The sequence below is a fragment of the Leptodactylus fuscus genome, chromosome 7 (assembly GCF_031893055.1).
Source record: "Leptodactylus fuscus isolate aLepFus1 chromosome 7, aLepFus1.hap2, whole genome shotgun sequence".
NCBI classification, from domain to species: Eukaryota; Metazoa; Chordata; class Amphibia; order Anura; family Leptodactylidae; genus Leptodactylus; species Leptodactylus fuscus.
Window position 1 is genome coordinate 77243398 of NC_134271.1, and position 27141 is coordinate 77270538.

A 27141-nucleotide genomic window follows, 5' to 3' on the forward strand; every position below is an offset into this window, starting at 1 on the left:
AAGAGACGTGGGAGCAAGAACCCACTCCCCACAAAAGAGTGATACTCTGCCAAACTAGTATCCCTACGCTATGCTGAGGAGATCCAACAGATCGAACCAGTTTTGCGGCATTCCGCTCTGGATTAGGCCCAAATGAATGGGCCTAGTCGCGAGGCAGATGTCGCGAGGCAAATCCGCCTGAAGAAATAGCATGTCGCTTCTTTTTTCCATGAGCGGAAATGACCAGCTCCCATTGATTGTATTTTGGTCTGGAATCTGAGGTGGCCTCCACGTCACATTCCGGACCATAAAACCCTGAGTGAACGCAGCCTAAGTGATCAGACCCCCTAGGATCACTCTTTTTTTGTAAACTGTAAAATTTTAATAAAAAGTGATCAAAGCAATAGACATTCACCAAAATGGTATAACTAAAAAGTACATCCGGCCCTGCAAAAAGAGACACCCTATGCATCCCTGTACACAGAAATATAAAAATAAGTTATGGGTGCCAGAATATGGTGACTAATAAAAATTTTTTTTTACAAAGTTTTGGATTTTTGTTAAGAGGTTAAAATGTAAATAAAACAAATCTAAATTAGGTATCCCCGTAATCAAAACAAAACAGAATACAAGTGACATGTAATCTTGGCTGCACAGTGAATGCCGTAAAAATGAAGCCTGTAAAAAAGTTGCACAAATGCACTTATTTTCCAATTCCATCCTATTCTGAATTTATTCCGGTTTCCCGGTACATTGTATAGAAGACTAAATGGTACCATTATGAAGAACAATTTGTCCCTCAAACATTAAGCCCTTGTACAACTCTGTTAACGGGAAAAATCAAAAGTTATTGTGTTTGGAAGAATGGGGGTAAAAAACAAAAATTGAAAAATGCCTCAGGAAAGGGTTAAAAAAATAGGTCGGGTCTTCCTGTAAAAATAAGCCCTCTTACAACGTCACTGGAAAAAAAATGAATTGAGTTATTGGAAATGGCGATCCAAAAAACCCCAATTATTAGAAACTTACAAACTAGATACATTTAGACCTCATGAATACATGTATCAGGTTATGGAAAAAATTGTTTGGCCTAAAGCAGGCCAGTCACTAAGGGGTTAAAGCCACTTACACACAATTAGTATTTTATCATTAATAGTATCTGTATTTGTTACCCCAACCAGGAGCAGAACAGGTAGAAATCTTTCATGTATACTCTTTATGTATACAGCTTTCACCTCTGGTTTTGGCTTACCAGTTCTGATACAAATACTGACTGTGTGACGTAACCTTATAGCTGTAGTTCTGGCTGCACACAGTATTACAGACACTTGTAGGGTCTCCTGCATGAATGAGTGAGTTTCTACATGCTGTTCAATGTACAATATCTTCATGTCATAGGAGATACTAATTATATGTTCTGCCATTACACAATGACTGACATCCTCAGCAGCCAATCACAGCTCTGTCACACTTGTTAAGTCTCAGCCTGCAGAAGTTGCTTCATTCAAAGTCTTGGAGATCATCTACCAAGACTGAGACGCTGCACGGTCTGCACTGATGGAGGCTCTGATGAGGGTTGTTGTGCTGTGTACCCTGGCTCTGGGGGTCCTGGCATCAGGTGAGGAGACATTAGGGCGGACTGTGGGTGCAGGAACATTACACATGGGACATCGCACACAGGTTATTGTGAAATGTGACTTCTCACATTACAGTGGGAGCAGGGCAGTGACAGCACAGATCCCAGGTAAACCTATGGAAGATCTCCGTCAGGCACCCCTGCTATAGTGTGTCCTCTCTCCTGTACAGTGTAATTGTGGTGTCCCAAGAGGGATTGCAAGGGAAACGGTGCCTGAGTGGTAGTCATGGTGCATGTGTCTCCAGGCTCTCTCCCTCAGGTACAGCACAATGCTGGGCGGAGGCAGCTAAGTGGTCATTGTATTGGACAAGTTCCCTGAGGCTCTCCCTCTGATGAATGACGGGTGTAGTAGCAAGGCCTGGCCTGGGATATACCTAAGATGGTGGTTGGTGTAAGTTAGCTTCAGACATGCATACACAGAGACAAGATGGATGGTGAAAGTAGTGCCAGACTTTACTTGGTGGAAATAGCTTCCAAACAGCCAACATCAGGTTCACAGTTCAAGCCGTTAACTTTCAATATGGAGGTGCACAGCAATGTAGTGAAGCATATCGGAGTTCATCTTACATAGTAGTATGATATACCTTGTAGTAGCAATAGGTATCTCTCGTTATGTAGGCCTGAGTGCGGCCTTGTGCTCTGTAGCAGTCTAAATCTTCTTGCACTTTTAACAGATGGTACCTGGACTTGTGGTACTCCACTCTAAACTCTGTGTTAGGGTCTTGTTGGGCCAACAGTGTGGCAACTATCTTCCTCCTTAGACTACACTCCAACTCACTACTTCACTGGCAGAACTAACTAGACTTCCCTAGTGCGCCTAAACTACACCCAAGTGTCCCCACCCCCTAAGTCCAATGAGGGCTAAGTGTTGGGCACATGTGAGGTGCTGTGCATTAACCACACCCGTACTGGCACAGATGCAATGGCTGATGCAATACTTTTTTAAAGACATAACATATTGCATACACATTACTTATAAATATAATAATACCGTGTGCTACAACATGCACTCAGCCATGGCTGGTTGGGTCGGTGATGCAGGCCTGGAGCAGGATATTAAATAGCTATGGTATACGCTACATAATAATTTCCTGAGTATAGGGCTCTTGCTGTAAGTGGTAAAATCCTCTAAGGATTCACTTGAGTGCAAGGAAATAATATTTTTGCAATATAAGAAATTTCACAATGCAATAATACAGTTAGTATCCCTGGGAATTTGACATATGCCTGACACGATCTTGGCTATTAACTTGCTGAGGTGTGTGGCAAATGGTATACCCCTTAAAATTGCCCTCACTCGTGGGTTCCCATGCTTTTGGACAGGGAAGCTACTTTCAAGGCTCAGCTGGGTTAGCTGAGATATTTTCTCCGGGGAAAGGCCTAACCCAAACATTCCGAATTAAGTTGCTTGATAACCTTACCCTTCAAGACACATGAAAGCAGGATGTGGAGGGTAACTTCTCCAACACCAAAATCCTCATTATAACCACCTTCATCATATCTCAATGGAATATCTCAACTAGGGGCACGTACATAGCATCACTCAGGTTAAAACATTGCACAATGTAGAAGCACACGTTATTAGCATATAAAACAGTATTAATGACAATAAATAGTCTTGGCTCTATACTTATGTCCTTTAAAGGGGCTCTACAGCAAAATTATGCTGTATGAGCCCCACATATGCGTGAATAGCCTTTAAAAAGGCTATTCAGGCACCGCTAATCTTATTTTAAACCCCGCTCCCGTTTTAAACTAAAACTATAAAAACATATGTAAATCATACCTGAACGTGCACGGTGGGTGGTCGTGCACAATCCAACGTCATCTTCTGGCACGCCTTCCTCTTCTTTCTTCTTGTAGCGACTCCCTCTGGTCCCGGCTGATCTTCCGCGGCTTGATCCTCGTCTTTTTCCGGCTGGATTACCTGAAATGCCGCGCCTGCGTAGTATCGCTTCCCTCCGGAGCACTACTGCACAGGCTTCGGCGTCATTGATAAAAATGGCGCCGAAGCCTGCGCAGTAGTGCTCTGGAGGGGAAGCGCTACTATGCAAGCGTGGATTTCAGGCAATCCAGCCGGAAAAAGATGAGGATGAAGCCGCAGAAGAGCCGGAACAGAGGGCGTCGCTGCAAGAAGAAAGAAGAGGAAGGTGTGACAGAAGATGACGTCGGATCGTGCACGACCACCAGGGGTGAACCTGCCTTTTTCGCCGCCCGAGGCGGACGACAGAAAGCCGCCCCCCCCCCTCCCGGAGGAGGGGGCGGAGCGAAGGGGGTGGGGCGGAGCGAAGGGGGCGGGGCGGAGCGGCGTTAGCAGGCAGAGAGCAGGCACGGAGAGGACCTGCTCTCTGCCTAAGTGTGAGGGGAGGCCGCTGGAGCTGTGCTGCTCCAGTGGCCTCCCCAATCCACCGCTCGGTGACGCTAAGCCAGTCCAGGACAGTTTGTCCTGGACTGGCTTAGGTAAGCAAAAATGCCGCCCTCCCCGGGGCCCTGGCATAGTGCCGCCGGAAGCGGTCGCTTCAGGTTGCCTCATGGGAGGTGCGGTGCTGACGACCACCCACCGTGCACGTTCAGGTATGATTTACATATGTTTTTATAGTTTTAGTTTAAAACGGGAGCGGGGTTAAAAATAAGATTAGCGGTGCCTGAATAGCCTTTTTAAAGGCTATTCACCCATATGTGGGGCTCATACAGCATAATTTTGCTGATAGAGCCCCTTTAACCCCTTCCTTTAACTAGTATCTGCCATACTAGTACGGCAGATGCCATAGCCACAGGATGTCTACTGTTTTATACAGCAGACACCCGGCACTAATTCCCGCAATCTGTACCTGCACCGATCATGGGCATTAACACCTCATTTTGCGTGCGGCACATGCGTGCTGCCATTTTTCTGGGTAATGCCGGCACCTGGAACAAGCTCCAGATCCAACTTCCCATTACTTGTGAAGGCTCCCCGGCCTGTCATTCAGTACTTTTTATTGCAGGCTGTTCTATGTGGCTTGCAATAGAACTGCCGTATTTTTGCAATGCACTGAAATGTATTAGCATTGTAATGTATTGTATTTGTGATCAGACGCCCTGGAGTTCAAGGGGGGGGGGGGGGTCTAATAAATGCAAAAAATAAATAAATGCATAAATAGTAAAAAATAAAAAGCATTAAAATTCAAATCTCTCCCCTTTCCCTAGAAACACATACACTTTACTTACCCCTGTGTCTGAAAACACCCATTCTGAAAATCTATAAAAATATTTTTCCCGTACAGTAAACAGCGTAGCGGGAAAAAATGTCAAAAGTGCCAAACTGCCGTTTTTTCACTTTTTTGCCTCTGATAAACATATGACTAAAAAGTGATCAAAGCAAAATAAATTCTCAAAATGGTATAACTGAAAAGTACACCTGACTCTGCAAAAAAAGATGTCCTTTGCATCCCCATACACAGAAGTATAAAAAATGTACGGGTGTTAGAATATGGCAACTTTCAGAAATAAAAAATTGGCAGAGTTTTGGATTTTTATTAAAGGGATATTCCCAGCTCACATACTCAGCAGTCTTCACTGCTGTAAAATCTTCTTTCTTCCTGGTTTCTTGCATCATTTGGTGGGCGGGGTTTCACATGCAACCTGCCGTTTAGCTCCGCCCCCAAATTTGCGTGTAGCACCGCCCACCCATATTGGACTATGAAGTACAGGCAGCAGCAACTCCATTCTGTGTTACATACAGAGACTGCCTGTCTCTGCCATAATGAACACAATTGAATTAGCTAGCCTGATAATTGGGAGAACAGAAGAAATGAAAGCAGCTCCTCTCCCCTATCTGATAGCAGGAAGCTAGGTCACGTGGTGTAGACACAGGAATAGCTAGATACACAGGCTCGCTCCCTGCACTTAGCCCCTCCTCCCTCCCCCCTGAGAGCAGCAGATACATCACTTGACTCATGAGCAGCTAAGTCAGGGCTGTGGCCACAAAGAATTGAATAACGTAAGATAGTGGAGAAACAAAGCAGTTTTGCTGAAGCATTGTATTTAGGAAAAGTCTTAAATCCACATTAACAAGCAGTATAGATAGGATCCTTGTGATGGGACAACCCCTTTAAGGGGTTAAAATGTAAATAAAACCATATAAATTAGGTATCCCCAGAAAGTGTACCGAAAATTTGAATATAGGTGCAATATGAGATACGCATATCCCTGAATAGCCTTTAAAAAGTTAAATTTTTGGACTCCACGCTGTGTAGTGAGTAGGATCGTTTTTAAAATCCGATTTTCAATCATTAAAAAATCCCATTGACTTGCATTGGGATCAGGTTTGGATGGAAAATTATCGCAAATCGGATTTTAAAAACGATCCTGAAATCTCAAGATCGGCTCAACCCTAGTGACCACAGCTCAGAATGTGACTGAAGTACTAGACATGATGTAACTGCACTTTCTTGCATCCAATGTGCAGCTGTCTTTTTTTTTTTTTTAATTTATTTATTTTTGTGATTTTTAGCACAGAATAACGGTCACCCTCTGGTGGAAACACAGTATGGTAAGCTGCGGGGCAAGACAATATTCACAAAAGGAACAGACAGGACTGTTGATGCTTTCTATGGAGTCCCCTTCGCCAAACCTCCAATTGGTTCATTGAGATTTACAGCCCCAGAACCACCTACAGCATGGACTTCAATTAGAGAGGCCTCAGACTATGCTCCAATGTAAGTGCCCATAGATATTATGGGGCAGGGCTGAAAGGGATTCTACTATTAAAAACTTTTTTTTTTTGTAGATAAGACATCGGAATAGCCTTTAGAAAGGCTATTTGTCTCTTACCTTTAGATGTGATCTCTGCCGCGCCTTTCCTAGAAATACCGGTTTTTACATTTATGCAAATTAGTGTGATGGGGGCGGGCCCCAGCGTTGGAAATGCGATGGGGGGCGTCCCCACTGCTGCTCGAGAACAGGCTCCAGCGACGCCTCTATCTTCTGCTGGATCCTCCCCTTCTTTCTTCGTCTTTCTTCGGCTTCACATTCGATGCTTGCGCAGTTGGCTCTGCCAGTGAGACACTAGTAGAGCCAACTGCGCATGCGCGCAATTGCGGCGTCGGAACTATGGCCACGGGCATGCGCAGTCTGCTCTACTAGTGTCTCACTGGCAGAGCCAACTGCGCAGGCATCGGAGGTGAAGACGAAGAAAGAAGGGGAGGATCCAGCAGAAGATAGAGGCGTCGCTGGAGCCTGTTCTTGAGCAGCAGTGGGGACGCTCCCATCGCATTTCCAGTGCTGGGGCCCGCCCCCATTGCTGCCAGAGAACTAATTTGCATACCGGTAAAAAACAGTATTTCTAAGGAACGATGCGGCGGAGATCACATCTAAAGGTAAGAGACGAATAGCCTTTCTAAAAGCTATTCCTATGTCTTATCTACAAAAAATAAGTTTTTGATGGTAGAATCCCTTTAATACACATTCAGATTATATCATGCAAAACATGTTTATTCATATATTACAGGTGTCTACAGGATTATAATCTGATGGAGCAGTTAGTGAAAGCATTTAATGGCAAGATCAATCTACCCCAGGTGTCTGAAGACTGTCTCTATCTGAATGTCTTCACTCCAACAGATCGTGTGAAGGGGGAGAAGCTGCCTGTAAGAGTCATAGTGACATAGTATGGTTGAAAAAGATGCATGTCAGGTTCAACCAAGGGATGGGAGAGGGCATGACTAAAAGGCCGAGTGAAGGAAATAAGTATTCTATAGATTTCCATAAGGATCAATATTATTTTGCTGTTAAAAAGGAATCTAAGTTGTTTTTGAAGCTGTGGACTGTTGTTGCTGTGACCAGCTCCTGGGTAGGCTATACCACAGATTCACACTCCTTACATTCAAGAACCTTTGTCTGCTTTGAAGATTGAACCTTTTTTTTCCCCCAAGATGGAGGGAATGCCACTTTGTTTTTTATTATATAAAGTTTATTGAACATGAAGAAGCATACATTCCATCTAGTACGAAAAGTGTCAGAGAGAATACAAAAAACATCCAAAGCTGGTACTACATGTGTATGTGAGAAACATATAGTCAAAAAACCTGTAGGCTTTTATGTAAAGTTTGGGGGGGGGGGGGGGGAGGAAGAGTAAAGGAGACGGAAAGTAAAAAGGGGTGTTAGTATGGAGAAAAAGGGGGGGGGGGGTATGAGGAAGAGATTGGAATAGAGAGAGGAAAGATAAATGAAATGCTATAGAAAGAGTTCTGAGATGATGATCTCTCCAATTCGTCATGGCAATCAGACAGTCAGATGTTTCCATTACTGTTCCAACTAAAGACACCTTCTGTTGCAGTCATCTTGAGCTGAGCCGGGGGTCCCAGGTTTTAAGATAATGGGTGTGAATGTTTTTCATCCAGCTGGTGAGCTCTTCAAATCTAGCTATTTGTGACTTTATTTTTCCACTGGTCTAGAGACAGTGCGGTTTGTTGTAACCATAGTGGTGGGATCAGTGTCTTCCCAGTTGCAGTAGTTGGTAGATGAGGCGTTGAGGATTTGGGTAAGAAGGGAAGAGGTCTAATAAATGCTAGGAAATATGGTGTGAAAGAGGGGAACTGATTCTTCATATTTCTACTTCCACTGCCTTCCAAAAAGTAAAGACAATTGGACAGGCCTACCATATGTGTAGAAGAGTACTAGTGGCGTTCTTGCACCTCCAGCAAGTGTCAGATTGAGAAAGTCCATAAGAGTAGAACCATTCTGGGGTTCTATACCATCTGGTCAGAAGTTTATATTGGTTTTCATGTAAATGTACACATCGAAAAACCATGGGAGTGAGTGAGGATGTATTGAAGTTGTTTGTGGGATAATGTTAAGTGTAAGTCTTTTTTTTTTCCAGCTGGTGATGAAGTAAGGCTTTATGAGTGGAACAAAGGCTTGTTAACCCTTTAAGAAGCAGACCATTTTTCGGTTTCGCATTTTCGTTTTTCCCTCCTCACATTTCTAGAGACGTAACTTTTCAGTTTTCAGTTCAGAGTTTGCTGGACAAATTGTACTTTGTAATGACACCATTCAATATGCTGCGCAATGCACTGGGAAGCTGGAAAAAAATTCAGAATGAGGTGCAATTATTCAACCGACATCCGCCCTGTATGGAGAAAGCTCAGCTCCTGAGCTTTCTCCATACATCCCCATGTGACTCTTGACATAGTATTGCATCAAAGGTAGTTAAGGGGTTAAAGGTGTTTTTGAAACTGAGTTTTACAAAATTTATAAATTCCCTTTGCCAAGAGAATGTTTCATTGAAGATTGAACTGCAATTATTGTAGTAGGCTTGGTGTAAGAAGGTCAAACGAGAAGACAAGATGGTATTCTCTATGGAGTGGCGCCTTGTATTTTAAGGGGATTTTGCATGAAAGTTTTTCCCCCATATTTCTTGTATTGGATAGTTATATATTTATGCAGGTTTATCATAAAACCCTTAAATGCCTTTTCTCAAGACTAAACAAATGTAACTCCTTTAATCTTTCCTCATAAGTGAGGTCTTCCATGTCAGTTTTGTGTCCCTTTGTTGAACCTTTTCTAACTCTAGGACATCCTTTCCATGAAACGGTGCCTAGAACTGAACTTCAGTTTCCAGATGGGCCGCACCAATATCTGTGTAATTGGTGAGCCTCTGTAAATCACTGCTGTGTTCAGAGATCCCTGTTATTTGGAGACTGACACAATATCCATGATTCCCTTATGATGATGACTTGTAGCAGACTGTAGATGTTTTATTCAGAGTGACCTGGCCGTGTTCACCGGTAAAAGATGCTTCATCTCCTTGTCCAGGTCATGGTGTTCATACATGGAGGAGCTCTTGTGATGGGGGGAGCCATGCTGTTTGAAGGCTCTGCATTGAGCTCCTATGAAAAAGTTGTAGTTATTGCCATCCAGTACCGGTTGGGGATCCTTGGCTTCTTTAGGTAATGTATACAGTGTCTGTAATTCACATGCTCATGGGGTAAGACATCAGTAGTAACCAGCGTCATACATATTAAAGGGGTTGTCCCATCACAAGGATCCTATCTATACTGCTTGTTAATGTGGATGTAAGACTTTTCCTAAATACACTGCTTCAGCAAAACTGCTTTGTTTGTCCACTATCTCACTTTATTCTTTTTTTTTTTTTTTCTTGACACATCCCTTGACTTATCTGGTCATAAATCAAGTGATGTATCTGCTGCTCTGAGGGGGGAGGGAGGAGGGGCTAAGTGCACGGGAGTGAGCCTGTAAGGGGGGGGGGGTAGTTTACCCTTTGGGGGGAAGGGGCCGCCAATAAAGACCCGGCATCCGTTGTAATAGAGAGGCGGATGCCGGGGAGGGTTAGACGCCGGCAGAGGAGTGGAATAGCAGCATCGCTCCTGCCGCTCCTGGCTTCATGCAGCGATGTTGCAGGCACCTGTGCCGGCGTCTACACTCCCCGGCATCCGCCTCTCTATTACAGCGGATGCCGGGTCTGTATTCGCATTGTGAAGGCTAGACTGGTCTCACCATCTATGAGCGTGCACACAGGGCCAGCGCCAGAGGCTTTGTATATGTAACTCCGCCCACCAATGACGAAACAAAGCAGGAAGACAAGATTTTACAGCAACGAAGACTGGTGAGTATGCGAAGTGGGAATACCCCTTTAAGCTGTGCACTGGCCACCTACTGTACACCATTTTGTAATGGTCAGGACTTATGCACTGTTTTGTAGAGAGTCATTGGTTTGAGGTAATGTTCTACTGTATCGGCTACAAATGTAGGCCCAATATATCACATCACCCCATTAAAGAATGTATGAACTACTTTGTTTCACCATACCAGCACTGGAGATGACCGAGCTCCTGGGAACTATGGCTTCTTGGATCAGGTTGCAGCTCTTCAGTGGGTTCAGAAGAACATTGCAGATTTCGGAGGTGACCCAAACTCTGTGACTATATTTGGGGAATCTGCAGGGGGAGTCAGCGTCTCTGCACTGGTGAGTTGCTGTGAGGCTAATATTTGAATTATAATAATTGATTCTAGTCTTGCATCTTCTGACTGGTTGGCTATTTTATAGTAACGGTCCATTCACATGTAGGAAAATGGCGCTTTATTTGATGCTTTTTTTCAGCGTGGAAAATTTCGCTAGCAGGAAATTCCGCTAGTGGAAAGAAAGTTATACATAAGGGTGTAGAGAAGTTCTATATATGTCAGCACAATTAGTCCCTACTTTGTTACAATCAATAAAACATAACCTTTAATTCTATACGTTAAAATATCCCTATCAAATCCCCACCATGTAATATAAAAATTCTCTCCTCTATTCTAGTTTAAAGAGGAGTATACACAAATAGTGTGGTTGGCTTAGTTAGGGGTTGTGGGGCTTCTTGTGATTGATCTCCACCCACCTCCACCCTATTTACTCTCTACCTTCACCAACACTATTAACGATACAAGTTGTCAGTTTGCTGCTACTAAGTAACCCATTACAGCAGATATGTTGCGGAACAGCTCCAGTGATAACCCGGTCAGATTCATGTGTTAGTGTTATCCGGACAGTCCAATTATCTGACCTAACAAGCCGACCTAACCACAGCGTAACCCTCTTTTGTCCGCCACGGTCTAACTGTAGAACTTCATATCTTGTATTTTCCTACGCGTTTCCCTACTCTTGTAGTTCATCAGGGGGTCTATCTAGCAGTTAGTGCCCTGCAAGCAATGTGCGGTAATAACCACAGTTCGCGGGACCATAGTGGAAAGAAAGCTAGCAGAACCTACTGATATCAATGGTAGGCTTTTTTTTATTCAGCGCTAAAAATTCAGCACCAAATAAAGAGCCATTTTCCTCTGTGTGAATGGACCCTAAGGCTGAGTTCACACAGGGTATTTTAGTCAGGATTTTGAGGCCGAATCCTTCTCAAAATCTTGACCAAAAAATGGCTCCCATTGAAATCAATGGGAGCCGCTCAGTTTTTTTCCGGGAGCCGTTTTTTTTCGGCTCCCGGAAAAAAGAAGCGGCATGCTCATTCTTCAGGCGATATTCACCTCGCAAATCTGCCTGAAGACACTCCCGACTAGGCCCACTCATTTGGGCCTAATCCAGATCGTAGTGCCGCAACTGCACTGGCATCCATTCGCGGCTACCCTTATTTTGGACCGGAACCTGTGGCGGTCTCCACATCAAATTCCAGTCCAAAATACCAGTCTGAACCCAGCCTAAGGGAGCATTCACACGGTGTTACGTGCCGCGAGATTTGGCACGTAGACTCCGCGTGACCCTTTGCGTGCCGTACACGCTCCCATTGAACTCAATGGGAGCGGGGAGCGTATGCGCCGCGCTATTTTGCGGCCGTGCATTTATTCACGGCCGCAAACTAGCGCGGCGCATACGCTCCCCGCTCCCATTGAACTCAATGGGAGCGTGTACGGCACGCAAAGGGTCACGCGGCGTCTACGTGCCAAATCTCGCGGCACGTAACACCGTGTGAATGCTCCCTAACAGAGCAGACAAAGAGCCCCAGATGAATAAGATAACCTCTAACCATCCCATCCTCTGCTGTGTAATTGATATATCCAGGTGGTGTCTCCATTGGCCAAGGGCTTATTCCACAGAGCTATTGCTGAGAGCGGAGTAGCTATAATGCCGGCTTTGGTAGCCAGGTCTACAGAAAAAGTTGTGTTTATGAGTAATGTAAGTATAAGGTACACGGTGGTAAATTCTGTACTGTGGTTACTGCACCAGTACACCAGCAGCTCTACACATGAAAATATGAGTAGAAGACAAGATGAGGTCTGGCATTAATAGGTCACATACACACATACAACCTTGTTCTCACTAAGGGGATAGGTTACTGGTTAATAAAATACTTTGTACTACTAGTGCAGCTGAGAAAAATCTACTATATTTACCATGTATTCATCCTGTGTACTACAGCAGTATATGCTGTGGATGAAGAATAATAAAGAGGTGCAGATCTTCCAAATGTAGATGAATACTTGTCTGGAAAAATGATGTCTCATGAGATGTTTCATTTTTACAGATTTTGACCAATATCTCGGGCTGTGAGCTGGACAGCTTGTTGGATTGTTTGAAGGCAAAATCTGAAGAAGAGATCCTGTCTATTGGAGCGTCTATGGTATGGTCTGTGCAGTCTATGGTATGGTCTGTGCAGTCTATGGTATGGTCTGTGCAGTCTATGGTATGGTCTGTGCAGTCTATGGTATGGTCTGGTGTGGACTATGCAGTCTATTGTACAGTGTATGCAAAGAAGGATATGAATTAAAATAGCTGTTTCAAATGCTCTTAAATGAATTAGTACTGGAGTAAATTGCACCAAATTTATGGCCCCAGGCAGAGGAACATAATTGTCTGTGTCCAAGTAAACAGATGGCATCCATGTGCTGTCCATGTTTTCCTCAGACCCTATCAATAGAATAGATCAACCAAGCTGCAAAAACTGTCAAAAATTGGACCTGAACCATATTTTGTGGCACAACCCTACAGCACTCACACAGATAAATAAAAATATGACTGTGAATCAGGGCATAGAAATGAATGGGTCCATATGCTATTCATTACAGATAAGACACGGACCAAAATTAGTTGTATGCATGAGGACTTAAAAACACACTTTGGGCTGTTTTAGCATTAGAAATTGAAATCTACATCTGCTCTGTGTATACATTTCCACCAATATACATTGTAATGGATAATACATTTACCAGACTCATGTTGGCTTCGCCTCCTTCATGTTTAACAGAAACAGCTGTTCTTGCCACTTTTGAAAAATTTGTTGGAAAAGTACAGGAGGAATAAAAGTTATGGAAAGGAAAGGACATGTAAAGTGTCTCCATCTTAAATGTAGAACTAAAATGAGATGCTCTTAAAGGGGTGTCAAGGTAATATAAGAAGTTCTAAGAGGTTATACGGCCATCAGATTTATACTTTTCTAAAGGCTTTTCTGTTTTGTTTTTTCTATTTTTAGCACCTCTTCTAATCTGTGCTATCATGGGTAGGCCGTTGGGCAGAGTCACATAAGCAATTTCTCTGTAATACTTCCAAACCCCCTTGTATACATATTGTGGGGGAGATATAAATGTAATGTAAAGGGGTTGTCTCATCTCAACGATCCTATCTATACTGGTAGCTTATGAAAATTGAAGACTTTTCCTTAATCTATTGTTTGGAAATGCTACTTTGTTTGCCTATGTGAACTTATTTCTCCCATTGTTTACACAGTGTTGCTATAACCACGGACCTTTAGAACAAGTGACGCCACTCACTGCTTTTGCGGCAGTACAATCCTTTTAGCTAATTGCAGTTTGCTGATATAGACCAGTCTGTTATCTCTCTATGTAAATATACAGATAACACTGAATTGATTCACTACAAGCATCTGTATTTTATCTGATCTGCATAAGTATTGTGATAGTTGTCAGGCCCCAAGGGAGGGGGGGATACAGGAAGTGAGAAGAAGAGACTGCAGGCAGACTGCTGAAACACTGAGATGGGAAAACCCCTTTAATACATCAGTCCTGATTTCTTCTGCATTAAGATAAAATGTGACTCATTTGTTAAAATACAGTGCTTAGTATTTATTGCTTCTCTTAAATGCATAATATTTCTTATGGGTCTTGGGGTACACTGTTTACCTGTCCATTTTCATCTACTCACAGAAAATGATGATTTTGCCTGCAAGCATTGATGGAGTGTTCTTACCTAAACCAGTGGAACAGATTTTGGCTGAGAAAGAGGCAAACTGTGTTCCATTTATAATTGGAGTCAACAATCAGGAGTTTGGATGGATCGTCCCATCGGTAAGTGAGAAGACGTTAGACTAGGTAGGCATCAGAATATGTGAATAATGTTTCCAGTGATAATATTTCTCATTCTCACGTCATCTCCAGACTATGAATATCACAGGATTTCAAGAAGGAATGGAGAGAGAAACAGCGCAAAAAATACTGAAAAACTTTCCCGTTCTGGTAGGAAAACTGGTTGCTGTAGGCGTCATTCACTGAGGATGAATTGTTGGTCTAGTAGATGGCAAACTGTACAAATACTGAATGTAAGCCACAGACCTCACATAATGTGTAACTCCTTCTAAAATGGATGGAATAGTGGGCACCACTCAGACGTGTAGAGGGGGTTTGCCACAGGGGGGGCAAACATATCCAAGTGAGCCCCCTACTTGAGTATACTGATATTATCACTATACGGTGAGAGTATAGTGATGTACTGGCTGTGCATTCGTGCTGGTTTTGGAAATTGCAGCATGTCCGCACAGCGGTTTTTACTGCAAAGTGGGCATAGGATTCACTGTAAAACGCTGGGATTTTTCCTGCGGCATTTCCACCGCAGGCAAATAGTGGCATTTATGTCTTGTGGGGCCTCAGTGTAAAGGGGTTGCCAAGGCAAAAATGGACAACTTTTAACTTTTAAATCGGCTATGGGCATTGCAAAAAAATTTTTTAAAAATTCTCTAGACCCGTTCAGCTGATTTAAAAGTTAATGGGGATGTCCAATTTTGCCTAGACAACCCCTTTAAATCAATAATGCTTCAGCTAATAATGCTCTCTAATTAATAATTTTGTATACTCCCTTAAAGGGGTTTTCCAGGAAATACAGAACCAGGTAAGGAGAAACACATAAAAAAGAAAAAAATACTCACCTGCATCACCATGCTGCTTATGGCCTTAGCAGTCACAGGAAAGGACCTAGGATGTGTCATTTGTGATGCCCCGGGGTCCTTTTCTGTGACCACTGAGGCCACTGATCTGTTGGTTGGTGGCAAGATTTGGGTTTCAGGATCACCCCACATGTAATAATGAAAAAGCAGATACAAAAAAACTTTTTCAGCTCACCGTAACATAACACAGTCACCGTGGGAAGCCCGGATATCAGGTGGACTACTCCTGGATCAATGCAGCAAACGAATATAAAACACGCTCCAGCTTCAACCCGGTGATGAAATCCAAAATTGCGATGAATATATAAAATGTAACTTTTATTTAGAAATCCATAAAAACGGTTTACATGGTCACCAATGGAGCAGAAAAATATCCAAACATAGCGACATGTTTCGGGAACAAAATGTCAAAATGTCCCTTCCTCTCGAGGAAGGGACATTTTGTTCCCGAAACATGTCGCTATGTTTGGATATTTTTCTGCTCCATTGGTGACCATGTAAACCGTTTTTATGGATTTCTAAATAAAAGTTACATTTTATATATTCATCGCAATTTTGGATTTCATCACCGGGTTGAAGCTGGAGCGTGTTTTATATTCGTTTGCCACATGTAATAATGCCCCCCTCGACAAAAGCAATGCTATTACCTGTTGGGGGGGGGGGCACTATTACTGTAATAGTGCTCTATTAACACCCCCCGCATGTAATAATTCCCTTCCCCACATAAATATTGCTATTACTGGTACTTCTGGGGTGCACTATTACAGTAATAGTGGCCCCCTCCACAAGTTATAGTTCCCCCACATAGGTAATGCATAATGTAAACATAGGTTTACATAGGTAACCCTGTGGGGGGCACTATTACTGTAATAGTGAACTAATAGTCCCCCTCCCCATTATACCATTCCATATATGAACAGAGTAAGAAAAGGCACATAGCTAAAAAGGTGTTTAGCCCAGTTATATATCAAAATTATAACACATCTTTATTGGACAAAAAAAAATTGGTTTTCTTTTAAATGTTTTTATACCCAGACAGTGGAACCTAGAAAATCTTCAAATCTGTATGTGCACACTGTGTGTGGAGTATATAATCTACGAAGCTCACCCTGCCAATGCAACCCTACAATCTATACAAACAATAGCCATCTGTCAAATACAGTATAAGAACAGAATAACAATTAATAGATTATATTAACACAAGTTACTACGTGATTTGTGATATATATATATATATATATATATATATATATATATATATATATATATATGTAATATGTGAAAATATGCAGCGTCAGGTCATACAACAGAGACAATGTAAATCATAATATGAGTCACTATAGAAAAGACCTACATACTATAAATGTCACTAAAGATAATAATGCCTACCAAATGATAGATTCACTGCCATCACCCACATGTATCACCTGTTAAACAGACTTCCTCATGCAGTAATGGACCATAGTGTGTAAGGTATTTGCACCTCAACTAGATATGCTCATATGCTCTGCTAATAGCTCCATCAATGCCCTTGTATTTATTATTATTATTATTATTATTATTATTTTTTTATTATTAATAATAATAATAATAATAGAGCGCCATTAATGCCATGGTGCTGTACACTTGAATCATCTGTATTAGGCAGAGGTGTCTACATACAGTGTCTGACTGGGATGTCTTGGGCCCACCAGTGGAATTGTTTCTAGGGGCCCACCATCAGGACCCCTGCAGACCAGCAGTACTGAGACAGGGCAGCTAAAGGTAATAACATGTCAGAAGCCATTCTGCTCACCCGTTATACCATGTGCACAAATGCACTACCTAAACCTACTGCTAAACCCTGGATGGCAAGTGAAAAGCTTGGCTCCTAGAATTGTTACCATTACCTGTAGCTGCTCTGTCCTGGAAAAGCTGATTTACAGAGGAGCAACTGATGTGCCAGGTGGGAGGTGTAAAATAAAAAAGCATACTCATCTGTCCCTGGGACACTGTTGTCTGCTGCCAGTGTCCATTCAGTTTTGTGCCAGCACCTTCTTGCTGGAAGTCCTGCAACTCATGTGACTGCAACAATGATGGGGCCATTATATTGTGTGGGAGCAGTAATGGGGGATGACATTCTGGGGGGGACATTAAACGTGCGATGCATATTAAAGGGGTTGTCCAGGGTTAATCTTTTTTTTTTTATGGCCTATGCTCAGGTAGGTTATAAATGCCTGATCAGTAGACGGCTGACATACTGCCCCATCAGCGGTACAGAGAAACTTCTGGCCCCTGTTCTTTACAAAACATAGGCCTGGAAGCAGAAAGCTCCATCCGATGTTTAGTCGCCCGGCGCCTTCACTGCAGCTCAGCTCCCACTGATTTCAATAAGTGCCGAGATGCAGTTAAGGTGCCGGCTGATAAACAGTGGACTGAGCCTTCTGCTTATTGCCCCATTTTGTCTTCTGGACTGGTGCCAGAAGTGGCTCTGTACAGCTGATCGGTCCAAGGGCTGGGTATCTGCCCCGTACAGATCCGGTATCTCTGGCCTATCCTGAGGATAAACCATAACAAATTATGACTGGAAGACCCCTTTAATATAACCCCCCTAATGTGCAACACTTTAAAGAGGTTGTGCAGTATAATTTTTTTTTTCTTTTTTATAATTGGTCAGGGGGAGGTGAACCCATCTCACCCCAGTGCTCCAATGTTCTCCCAGCACGGTCCGGTCCTGCAGCTGTGCTGTCTTCTTAAGTCTTCACAGGCTTTGACGTCCCAGGTCCCTTCCCTTAAGCTGCTGATTGGCCTCATGGGTCATGTGACGTCACAGGTAGTCACATGCAGAGGGAACTTCAGCTGCAAGAAAACAGAGCTGCCAGACCGAACTGTGCTGGGAGACACTGGGGACAGGAGAGAAAGTTTAGGGTTATTTTTTTCACCTGTTATTAAAAAATAAATAAATGTTATCCTGCACAACCCCTTTAATGTTCAGGGCAGGGCATTAAACTGGGGGCACTAGAAGGGGCCATTAAACCATGGGGGTAACTAGAGGAAAACCTTAAACTGGGGGCAACTAGAGGCGGACAGGTCCCCCTCCAGCTACTCCCACGGTTTAATGTCTTCCTCAAGCGACCCCCATAGTTTAATGTTCCCCTCCTGTTGTCCCCAGTTTAATGTTCCTCTTAATGTACCCCACAGTTTAAGTGCCCCTTTCAGCGGCCCCCCATTTAATGCCCCTCCTTCATCTGCCCCTAGTTTCATGTGCTCCCTACATCATGGTCCCCCTCAATATGCCCTCAGTTTAACATAAAAAAAACAGATACTCACCTTCCTTTACTCCCCCGCAGCTCTCTGTAGTCTTGGTGTTAAATATTCTGGATTTGCGGTGAAACTTGTGACCACGTGTTGTATGCCTTAACACTAGAGATGAGTGAACACTGTTCGATCGAGTACATATTCGATCGAATATCAGGCCGTTCGAGGTATTTGATTACAATCGAATACCACGAGGCAAACGCAGTAAAAATTCGTTTCCCCTCCCACCTTCCCTGGCGCGTTTTTTGCACCAATAACTGTGCAGGGGAGGTGGGACAGGAACTACGACAACGGAGGCATCAAAAAAAAAATTGGAAAAAGGAATTGGTGGCCGGAATCAGGTGACCTCCAATTTAGACGAATGGTGGATTTAACATTCGACTAATTTGGGACTGTGAACTATGTGACTGTGAGACAGGGAGAGATCTATAGGCAGGGTTAGCTAGCGACTACCTTTATTTAGGGGGGAATGTTACTCACCCAGCTCTTTGGGGCTCTATCTGGTCGGGATCCCTGTCAGCTTGCGATATGCGCGAGCTGACTTTTTCCCATGGGAATGCATTGACCAGCGTTGATTGGCCGAATACCATACAGAAGTACGGCATTCGGCCAATCAACGCTGGTCAATGCATTCCTATGCTGAGATGAAGCAGAGCTGAACCTGCTACACACTCAGCTCTGCTGCATCGGACTGCTACATCGGACACTGCTACATTGGCCAGCACTGCTAAATCGGGCCATGCGCTTAGCTCGGCTACTCCGGAGTAGCCGAGCTCAGCAAACGGCCAGCTCTGCTTCATGTATCCATGCTGCCTTATGAAGAAAAATTAGCTTCCATCATTCAGATGTTTTACCTCCACCTGGGGCAGAGAGCTTTCAGATGTTTTATTTGCCGTTTTTACACAGCAATCACTAAAGCTTCTTGCTTATTACGTCTGACATCTCTGGATGACGGTGACATTCTGATAATATCTTGATATCTTTTAGGGTTCATTCTCTGGCGGCACCAACCTACTAGTAGATGAGTATATCGGAGATGAGACTGATCCTGCAGAAATCCGCAACCACTTTATAGATCTGATTGGAGATCATATTTTTGTTATCCCTGCACTGAAAACGGCCAAGTATCATCGAGGTATGAACCAAAAATTGCAAAATAACCATATATAAAGATCGATGGAAAGGTTAAACATTTTTAACAATTTTTTGGGGAGATAAGAGGGGGTGCTACGCAAATTTTTGTGGGGTGTGATGGAGGAGAAACGGCACACAGTGCACCATGGACATTTTCAAGCCTTGCTCCCTTTAACACACATGCCAACCTTTTGTAGCCCTCCACAATGCCTCTTGTCACCCAGAGTGTTCCTTGTCGACCTAATATAAATTATGTTCCCATATATTGAATGAGTTATCTACCTTTCTACATCTGCAGGGGTTCGACAACTAGGACCCCCTCAGATTAGCAGTTCCAAGACAGTGTGGCTACCAGTAAATTTATCATGCAAGGAGCTGTACTGTTCACCCATGGATATTAGAAAAGCGGATAACTCCTTTTATATTACCACCTAATGCCTCTTATTACTGTCCCCATACAGTATATTGGCTTGCATCACTGCCCGCATCAGTGTCTACATATAATATCACTGCCCCAATAAATTGGCACCCATTACTGTCCCTGCACAGAGGAGTATTCCATACTTACCTCTCTGGTCTGGTACCCTGCAGTGAGATGCCATTTGCCCATCACAGGAAGGAGTGGGAGGGGCTAGGGAGCAGAGAGAGAAGTACTGCAACGACACTGGGACTATTAAAGGTTTCTTATCTTAACTTACCTTACCTTTCACTTCCCACATCTTTTAGGACAAAGGTCTAATTTGGCCTGCAATTTACAAGTCAAAAAGTGGTAGGACGTGAAACTTTCTGGGTCAGGCTCCATTATTCCCCATTTCTGTGATCCAGTTGCATATTTAACAACCAGGTTGGCAGAACCAGGGAAAACCTGCTGCATCTTACTCCTGTTTGGAACATTCCCTATTCCCCTCTTGCGTGTTCTGAAGAATTTTGCTGCTCGTCCTTCAATACTGCATCTCCTTTTATTCCAGATTCTGGCCATCCCACCTACTTCTACGAGTTCCAGCACCGTCCCTCAATGTTTAAGGACTCTAAGCCAGACTTTGTGAAAGCCGATCATGGGGATGAGTTGATCTTTCTCATAGGAGGTCCATTTTTGACGGGCGACGTTCTTTTCAAAGGTAAACCACTTAGTCTCAGATTCTGCCGTGATAGACTGGGCATCAATGATAAATTAATTTTTGAAACCAGTTTTTACACAGAATTTAGTTTTGTCAAAGTTGATTTTCAGAGGTTTTCCCAGAGTTTGAATTGTCATCCTGTCCCCCCCCCCTACCCCCACTGCTTGGTTTCAGTAACAAGTTGGTGGGTGAGATTAGCCTGCAATGCACTAGCATTGCAATGCATTGTATTGGTGATCATACCCCCTTGGTTCAAAACCTATAGGGAATCTAAAAATTACAATAAAAAAAAAAAATTCTAATTGCCCCCTAAATGCCTGGTCTACAAATATTTTTCCCATACTTTGAATGCCATAGCAAGAAAAAATCAAAAGAGCCAAAGCACTATTTTTTTTTTCGATGTTTGGCCTTCCATAAAATTGGATGAAAAGTGATCAAAGCAGTAGGCATTCCCCAAATTGGTATAAAGGGAAAGTACATCTGATCCCACAGAAAAGGATGACTTATGCATCCTTGTGCACTGAAATATAAAAAAAAATGTTACGGGTATCAGAATATGATGACTCGAAAAAGTAACAAAGTATATAATTTTAGCATCACCATATTCATACCAACCCATACAATACAGGTGACATGTAATTTTAGCTGCACAGTGAAAGCCGTAAAAACAAAGACCGTAAGAAAGTTGCACAAATGCAGAATATTAAAAGGTACACCTATGAAGTACAATTTGTCCCACAAAATTAAGCCGTCATATGGCTCGGTAAAAATGAAAGTTATGGTTTTTGGAAGGTGGGGAGGGGTTAAATCAGATCATTGAGATGGAAATATATATTTAAATGTAACATTATTTTTACTTTGCATTTTTAAAACTGAATACATTTTCCTACAAAATATAGGCGACTATAAAGAGCAACCCATAGGCTATCTGATGTGGAACAGAAATATGTGCTGTGTTTTCTAGTCTGAGTCTGTGGTTTTATTAATCTCACAGGATCCTTCACGGACGAGGAGGAGATTCTGAGCAAGGTGTTAATGAAATACTGGGCCAACTTTGCCCGCACTGGGTAAGAAACTGCAGCACATGACAGCAGGTCTGTGTCAGACAGACATTGCATGTGCATAACAGACCTTTTGCTGTGCAACTGCAGGAAGATACTTTATACGGTCAGGATTACCAAATGTATGGAAATTTACAGTGCATTTTTTTTCTAGCTGTATAATATGACAACACTAGAATGTTTTATTTATTATTATATTTGCACTGTGCAAGTGTCAATACATGACATATGCAGTGCAAACTGTCCTGACCTTGCCATGTTTTCTGTACAGCTCACCACAAGGAAAGTCCACTGACGTAGAATAGTGTAATGAAGTATCAGTACCTCTTCACGATCTCCTGATGCTACCTAAGATTATTTTTGGGGGATCCAAGGTTAATGTTTAAAGAGGACCTTTCATCAGTTGGGGCACATGCGGTTTTATATACCGCTGGAAAGCCGACAGTTCAGTCAGGAATGCCCTTCTTCACAGCAGCACCTATAGTGCTGTACTGTGAGAGCGGGGAGGAAAGCCTCCTGCCCTCCAGATAGTGCTCGTCCGTAGACGAGTACTGAGGAGGCTTTCCTCCCCGCTCTCACAGTACAACGCTATAGTTGCTGCTGTGAAGGGCGTTCCTGACTGACTGTCAGGAATGCCCTTCTGACTGTGTAGAGCTACGGTACCGGCACAGATCGTGAAAGCAGACAGTGCGCTGAATTCAGCACACTGTCGGCTTTCCAGCGGTATATAAGACCGCATGTGCCCCAACTAATGAAAGGTCCTCTTTAATGTTAGGACCCCAACTGGCTAAGCTATGTAGCCTTCCCTGGCATATAGCAGTTAAGATGTTCTTGCAGATAGGAATGAATATCTTCTACAAACTTGTGGTCCTGATGGTCTGGGGTGGCCTGTTTCAGTATCTGCAGTAACTGTCACTCTGCTGCTTTCTGCAGCTGCCACCTAACTCCTCAGACTCAACTGAAATAACTCTTTACCTAAGAGTGGGACTAGATGGTCTATAACCTTCTAGGACAGAGATGAGGGGGTTACACTTCAATTTACAAAGGTTTGATTAGTGAAATGGCAACATCTGCAGTTAAAGGCACATTACAAATATCGTAAATAAGTGCAAAACAAACTAAATTGTACCGCTGTGCTCTGCACTTGCCAGCATTCAGCCTTTCTCAGCAGACTAAACTGTCTGGTTACCTACTTTTTAATTAAGGATTAATTTGGTCACCTGCAAGCTACCTTCTACTAAACTCTATCTGTCCATGTGTATAATAGTCTGTTTCTCTTGCCACACCTTACCTGAGCATTGTGCTAATTTTACTCTGTAGTTTTGTCCAGTTTTTGGTTATCTGTCATGACCATCTGTGTGGACACACATTCCTCTGTATGCATTTCTATCTGTTCTGATTTTCTGTTTGGACACATACCCTGTCTGTACTCCTTTGTGGATTTGTCTCTCCTTCTTTCTGGATTCCTGTGTATCATGACCTTCTGTTTGGATTGCTGTCCTTTCTGTATTCGTTACCCCCTAACTGACCTGGATTTAACAGGATAGTCCCAGATTCCAAGTGCTGTCCTAGGTGGTGACAGTTATCCCCCTGCTTCAACTTATCTGCATCCTTTGCAGATTAATCAAGTGCAATGGTGAAGCAGGGAGCCATCTTCTCCCTGCTTCTCCATTTGCCCCTGTCTCTGCTCCTGGCAGCTTGGCTGCTTCTAAGCTGCAAGGAGCAGAGACAGGGGCAAATGCCATTGTTCCTGTTGCTACTGAAGTGCCAGCAGCAGAATCAGGAGAGGTCTCAGGGGAAACAATGGAGGGGAGCATTAGTTTGATATATTTTTAATGCATTTATTAGTATTCACTGCCCAGTGATGTTGCCAGGAGATCTTCTATCAGTTTAGAGTTTTACCATATGTACATTTTGTTCATTAGGTATCTGTGGGGATTTGAACCTATGAACCAAATTATGAACTACAACATCTATTAGTTTCAATAGGAGGGTTTATTTATTTATACCAAGCTGCAATAGTGTTGCACTGCAACTATTGTTTATAGAGAACTTTCAGGTATGTGAATACATTGTATACTGAACATTATATTTAACAATATATTTTCTGTATCTCATACATATGCAGGGAAGAAAAAGATTGGTATGAAAAAATATATATATATACAGATATGTCAGTAATGCAAAAAAAAATGTAAAGTGATCACATTAAAATGGTGCAATTGTTTATTTTAATTTTTTTTAACTATTTTAATTAATTTGAAGTTTATTTTTAATTAACTAGTAACAATCTCAGGTCTAATATTATTATGCAGGGTCCGGATATACACTTATACTTCTCCCTTCTACTATATCCACCCCTGGACTGATTTTTCTCAGTTATTGATTTTTCTGTGGTGCAATGTGAAGTTGGTGGATGGAGTGAGACACGATGTCCCAGATTTGCTCAATAGGATTTAGGTCTGGGGAACGGGCAGGCCAGTCCATAGCTTCAATGCCTTCATCTTGCTGGAACTGCTGCCACACTCCAGCCACATGAGGTCTGGCATTGTCCTGCATTAGGAAGAACCCAGGGCGAAATGCACCAGCATATGGTCTCACAAGGGGTCTTAGGATCTCATCTTGGTACCTAATGGCAGTCAGGCTACCTCTGGTGAGCACATGGAAGGCTGTGCGGCCCTCCAAAAAAAATGCCACCCCACACCATTACTGACCCACTGCCAAACCAGTCATACTGAAGGTTGTTGCGGGCAGCAGATCGCTCTCCACAGCGTCTCCAGACATGACAGAGTGAGGACGTGTTGAGGTTGTCACATTAATCATACACATGGTACAAAAGCAACTCAGTCTCTTTCAAGTGTATGGGGCTGGGCTACAATACCAAGAATAACCCCTATGCAATGTACTGTACTGTGCTTGGTACTCAGCCAAAAGGTTGCAGGGATCACCCAAACACTATAATCTCTTAAACCAGCTCATCTGTGGGCACATTCAAGAGTGGGATAATGTTGGGGTCTTCGTGATTGAAGGACACAAGCTTTAAAAAAAACAAAATAAAAAAGTGGGTGATCTGTGATGTTTAGTTCCACTAAAATAATTGAATTGGAGTTTGGCAACCCTGTATGTGATGTATCTGCTGCAGTAGTACTTCCACAGTGTTCTAGATTCAGGATAACACATGCTTTAGTTACCATATTAGCTGACTTTTCCTGGTTCCTCATACAACCATCAGTAAATTATATCAATGTGTAGTCTTCACGTTCGGTTCCATCTTTCCACTCTATTTTTCTTTTCCACAGTGATCCCAATGGGCCGGACCTGGTGTACTGGCCACAGTATGATGAAGATGAAGATTACCTAGGGATTAACTTGAAACAGAGCAGTGCAAAAGAACTGAAGGCTGACAAATATGAATTCTGGACGAAAGTCTTTCCTCAGAAGTTCCAGGAGCATTTGGAAGAAGAGAAGCAGCACACAGAGCTGTAGATATCACTAACGTTTTTACAAAAGAACATACAGCAAGGTGGAATGTGACCTACTAACTCACAAAAATATAACCGCCACATGTAGTACAGTAAGAGGATGTTCACACTGTTATTAATGTCTGTTGCTGTCTTCTGTCATAGGATGACAACAGTAGCCATTAAACTGAGAACGGTCACAGACTGATTCTGTGTCCCTTCCTATTGGCACAAATGTAAACAACAAGACAGACGTTATCTTCCTTTATGTTTGTTTACCTTTGTAATGAATGATGCATGCACAACTTTATCCTTTGTTACAAATATGACAGAAGAAAACTTCCATCATGTTGTTTACATTACTGTCAATAGGAACGGACACAGACTCAGTCTGTGACCATCCTCTGTAACAGTTAAATGTCTGTTGCTGTCATCCTATGAAGGAAGACAGTAACGGACATTAACAATGGTAGTGTGAATGCCCCCTAAGGGAATCACCCTGATCCCTGCTGTTTTTCAAGAAAACATGAACAACTCTTTATCCAGAAATGATTGAAATGATACGGGCTACAGTCAGTAATAACAGTCTACTAATATCTCCCTGCTGAAAACTAATAGGTCGCAGAGTTGTTCATGCCATTTTCTGCATATCACACATCTGTGTGGTAGAGATTACAGGATGTCTCCTGAACCCTGTTTTATATAGAATTAATATATAGTTACATAGTACATGAGATTGGATGAAGACATCAGTCGATCAAGTCCAACCTTTAACCCTTACAATCCCCTACAGTGTTGATCGTAAGCATTATCTAAGAGGTGAATTTTTTGACATGATAGTCCATCATTGCACAGATTCCAATTCTGGTCTGTAACCTCTAGATCAGTGTTCTTGAATCTGTGACTCTGAAGCTCCTGTGTGCGGCTGATCAGTGTGCTGAGAGTTATTTCACAAAAACTGATGACCACTGTTGAAGAAAAGTATGTGGATGATTTGTGAAAATTATGTTGCATTAATAACTGATGAAAATAAAGTTATAAAGATATTGGAACTAAATTTTCTGATGAATTATTATATGAATGTCCTGTTATTTGATTCACCATCTGGTGTCTGATGTAAGAGATGAGATCCAGTATCCCCTGGATCCTGATCTCCTGCTGTTACTGCTCATTCCTATTGCTTCAGTTTGTATGTGCAGTCTTATTCTTGCCTTATTATTTCTTTCAACCAGAGGCAGAATTCAGTCTGCTGCCTTTACCCCACAACATACAACACATTACTGTATAGAAGTATTTGCAGTTCAGCAGCCACCATCCTCTGTGCTCTACACCCTTAGTATTGCTAATGGGTTGACGGCACTGTTCTCCTCCATGTAATGTGAGTTTACTACCTAATATATAGGCCATCTTAATAAAATTTTTATAAAAAGGGAGTGGCACTGATGGCTTAATGCTTGGATATGTGATGTATCTGAATGGCGAGGACCTACCTGATGTACCATCCATTTTCTAGTATGTGAAATAGTATTATGCTTTATGCAAAGGTTTCCTTGTCAGACCATTATAGTCAATCTCCAAACATGCATAGGAGATGAAGCAGCATGGCGCTTTCCTTTGTTGTAATCTGTCATGGCAGTCAGACACCCACTACTCAGACATTAGACATGTACCAATAGAGCCCCAGCCTCAGGCTACACTACACCCTGATCTATCCGTAATTCCTTTGCTATTGTTATACTTGGGGTGTTTTCTTCATGTGAATTTCTATACACACTTCTTTCTTTTTGACCGTGGCAT

At 42.7% G+C, this 27141-nt stretch overlaps 1 protein-coding gene across 1 annotated transcript; it reads left to right on the forward strand.

Moving 5' to 3' along the window:
* Positions 1-1498: 1498 nt before the first annotated feature.
* On the forward strand, positions 1499-25457 carry LOC142213736 (fatty acyl-CoA hydrolase precursor, medium chain-like). Its single transcript, XM_075282195.1, has 13 exons — positions 1499-1594; positions 6108-6312; positions 7104-7242; positions 9410-9543; positions 10427-10580; positions 12162-12275; positions 12625-12720; positions 14261-14401; positions 14492-14569; positions 19558-19705; positions 20673-20822; positions 21817-21889; positions 25183-25457. Exons 1-13 carry the CDS (start codon positions 1534-1536, stop codon positions 25367-25369), a joined length of 1680 nt encoding a protein of 559 aa, XP_075138296.1. The 5' UTR covers positions 1499-1533; the 3' UTR covers positions 25370-25457.
* Positions 25458-27141: the final 1684 nt, after the last annotated feature.

Coding starts and splice junctions, on each gene's coding strand:
- LOC142213736 (XM_075282195.1), top strand. CDS start 1,534: ATGGAGGCTCTGATGAGGGTTGTTGTGCTGTGTACCCTGGCTCTGGGG. Junction 7,243..9,409: donor TGAAGGGGGAGAAGCTGCCT/GTAAGAGTCATA, acceptor CTCCTTGTCCAG/GTCATGGTGTTCATACATGG. Junction 21,890..25,182: donor GCCAACTTTGCCCGCACTGG/GTAAGAAACTGC, acceptor TCTTTTCCACAG/TGATCCCAATGGGCCGGACC.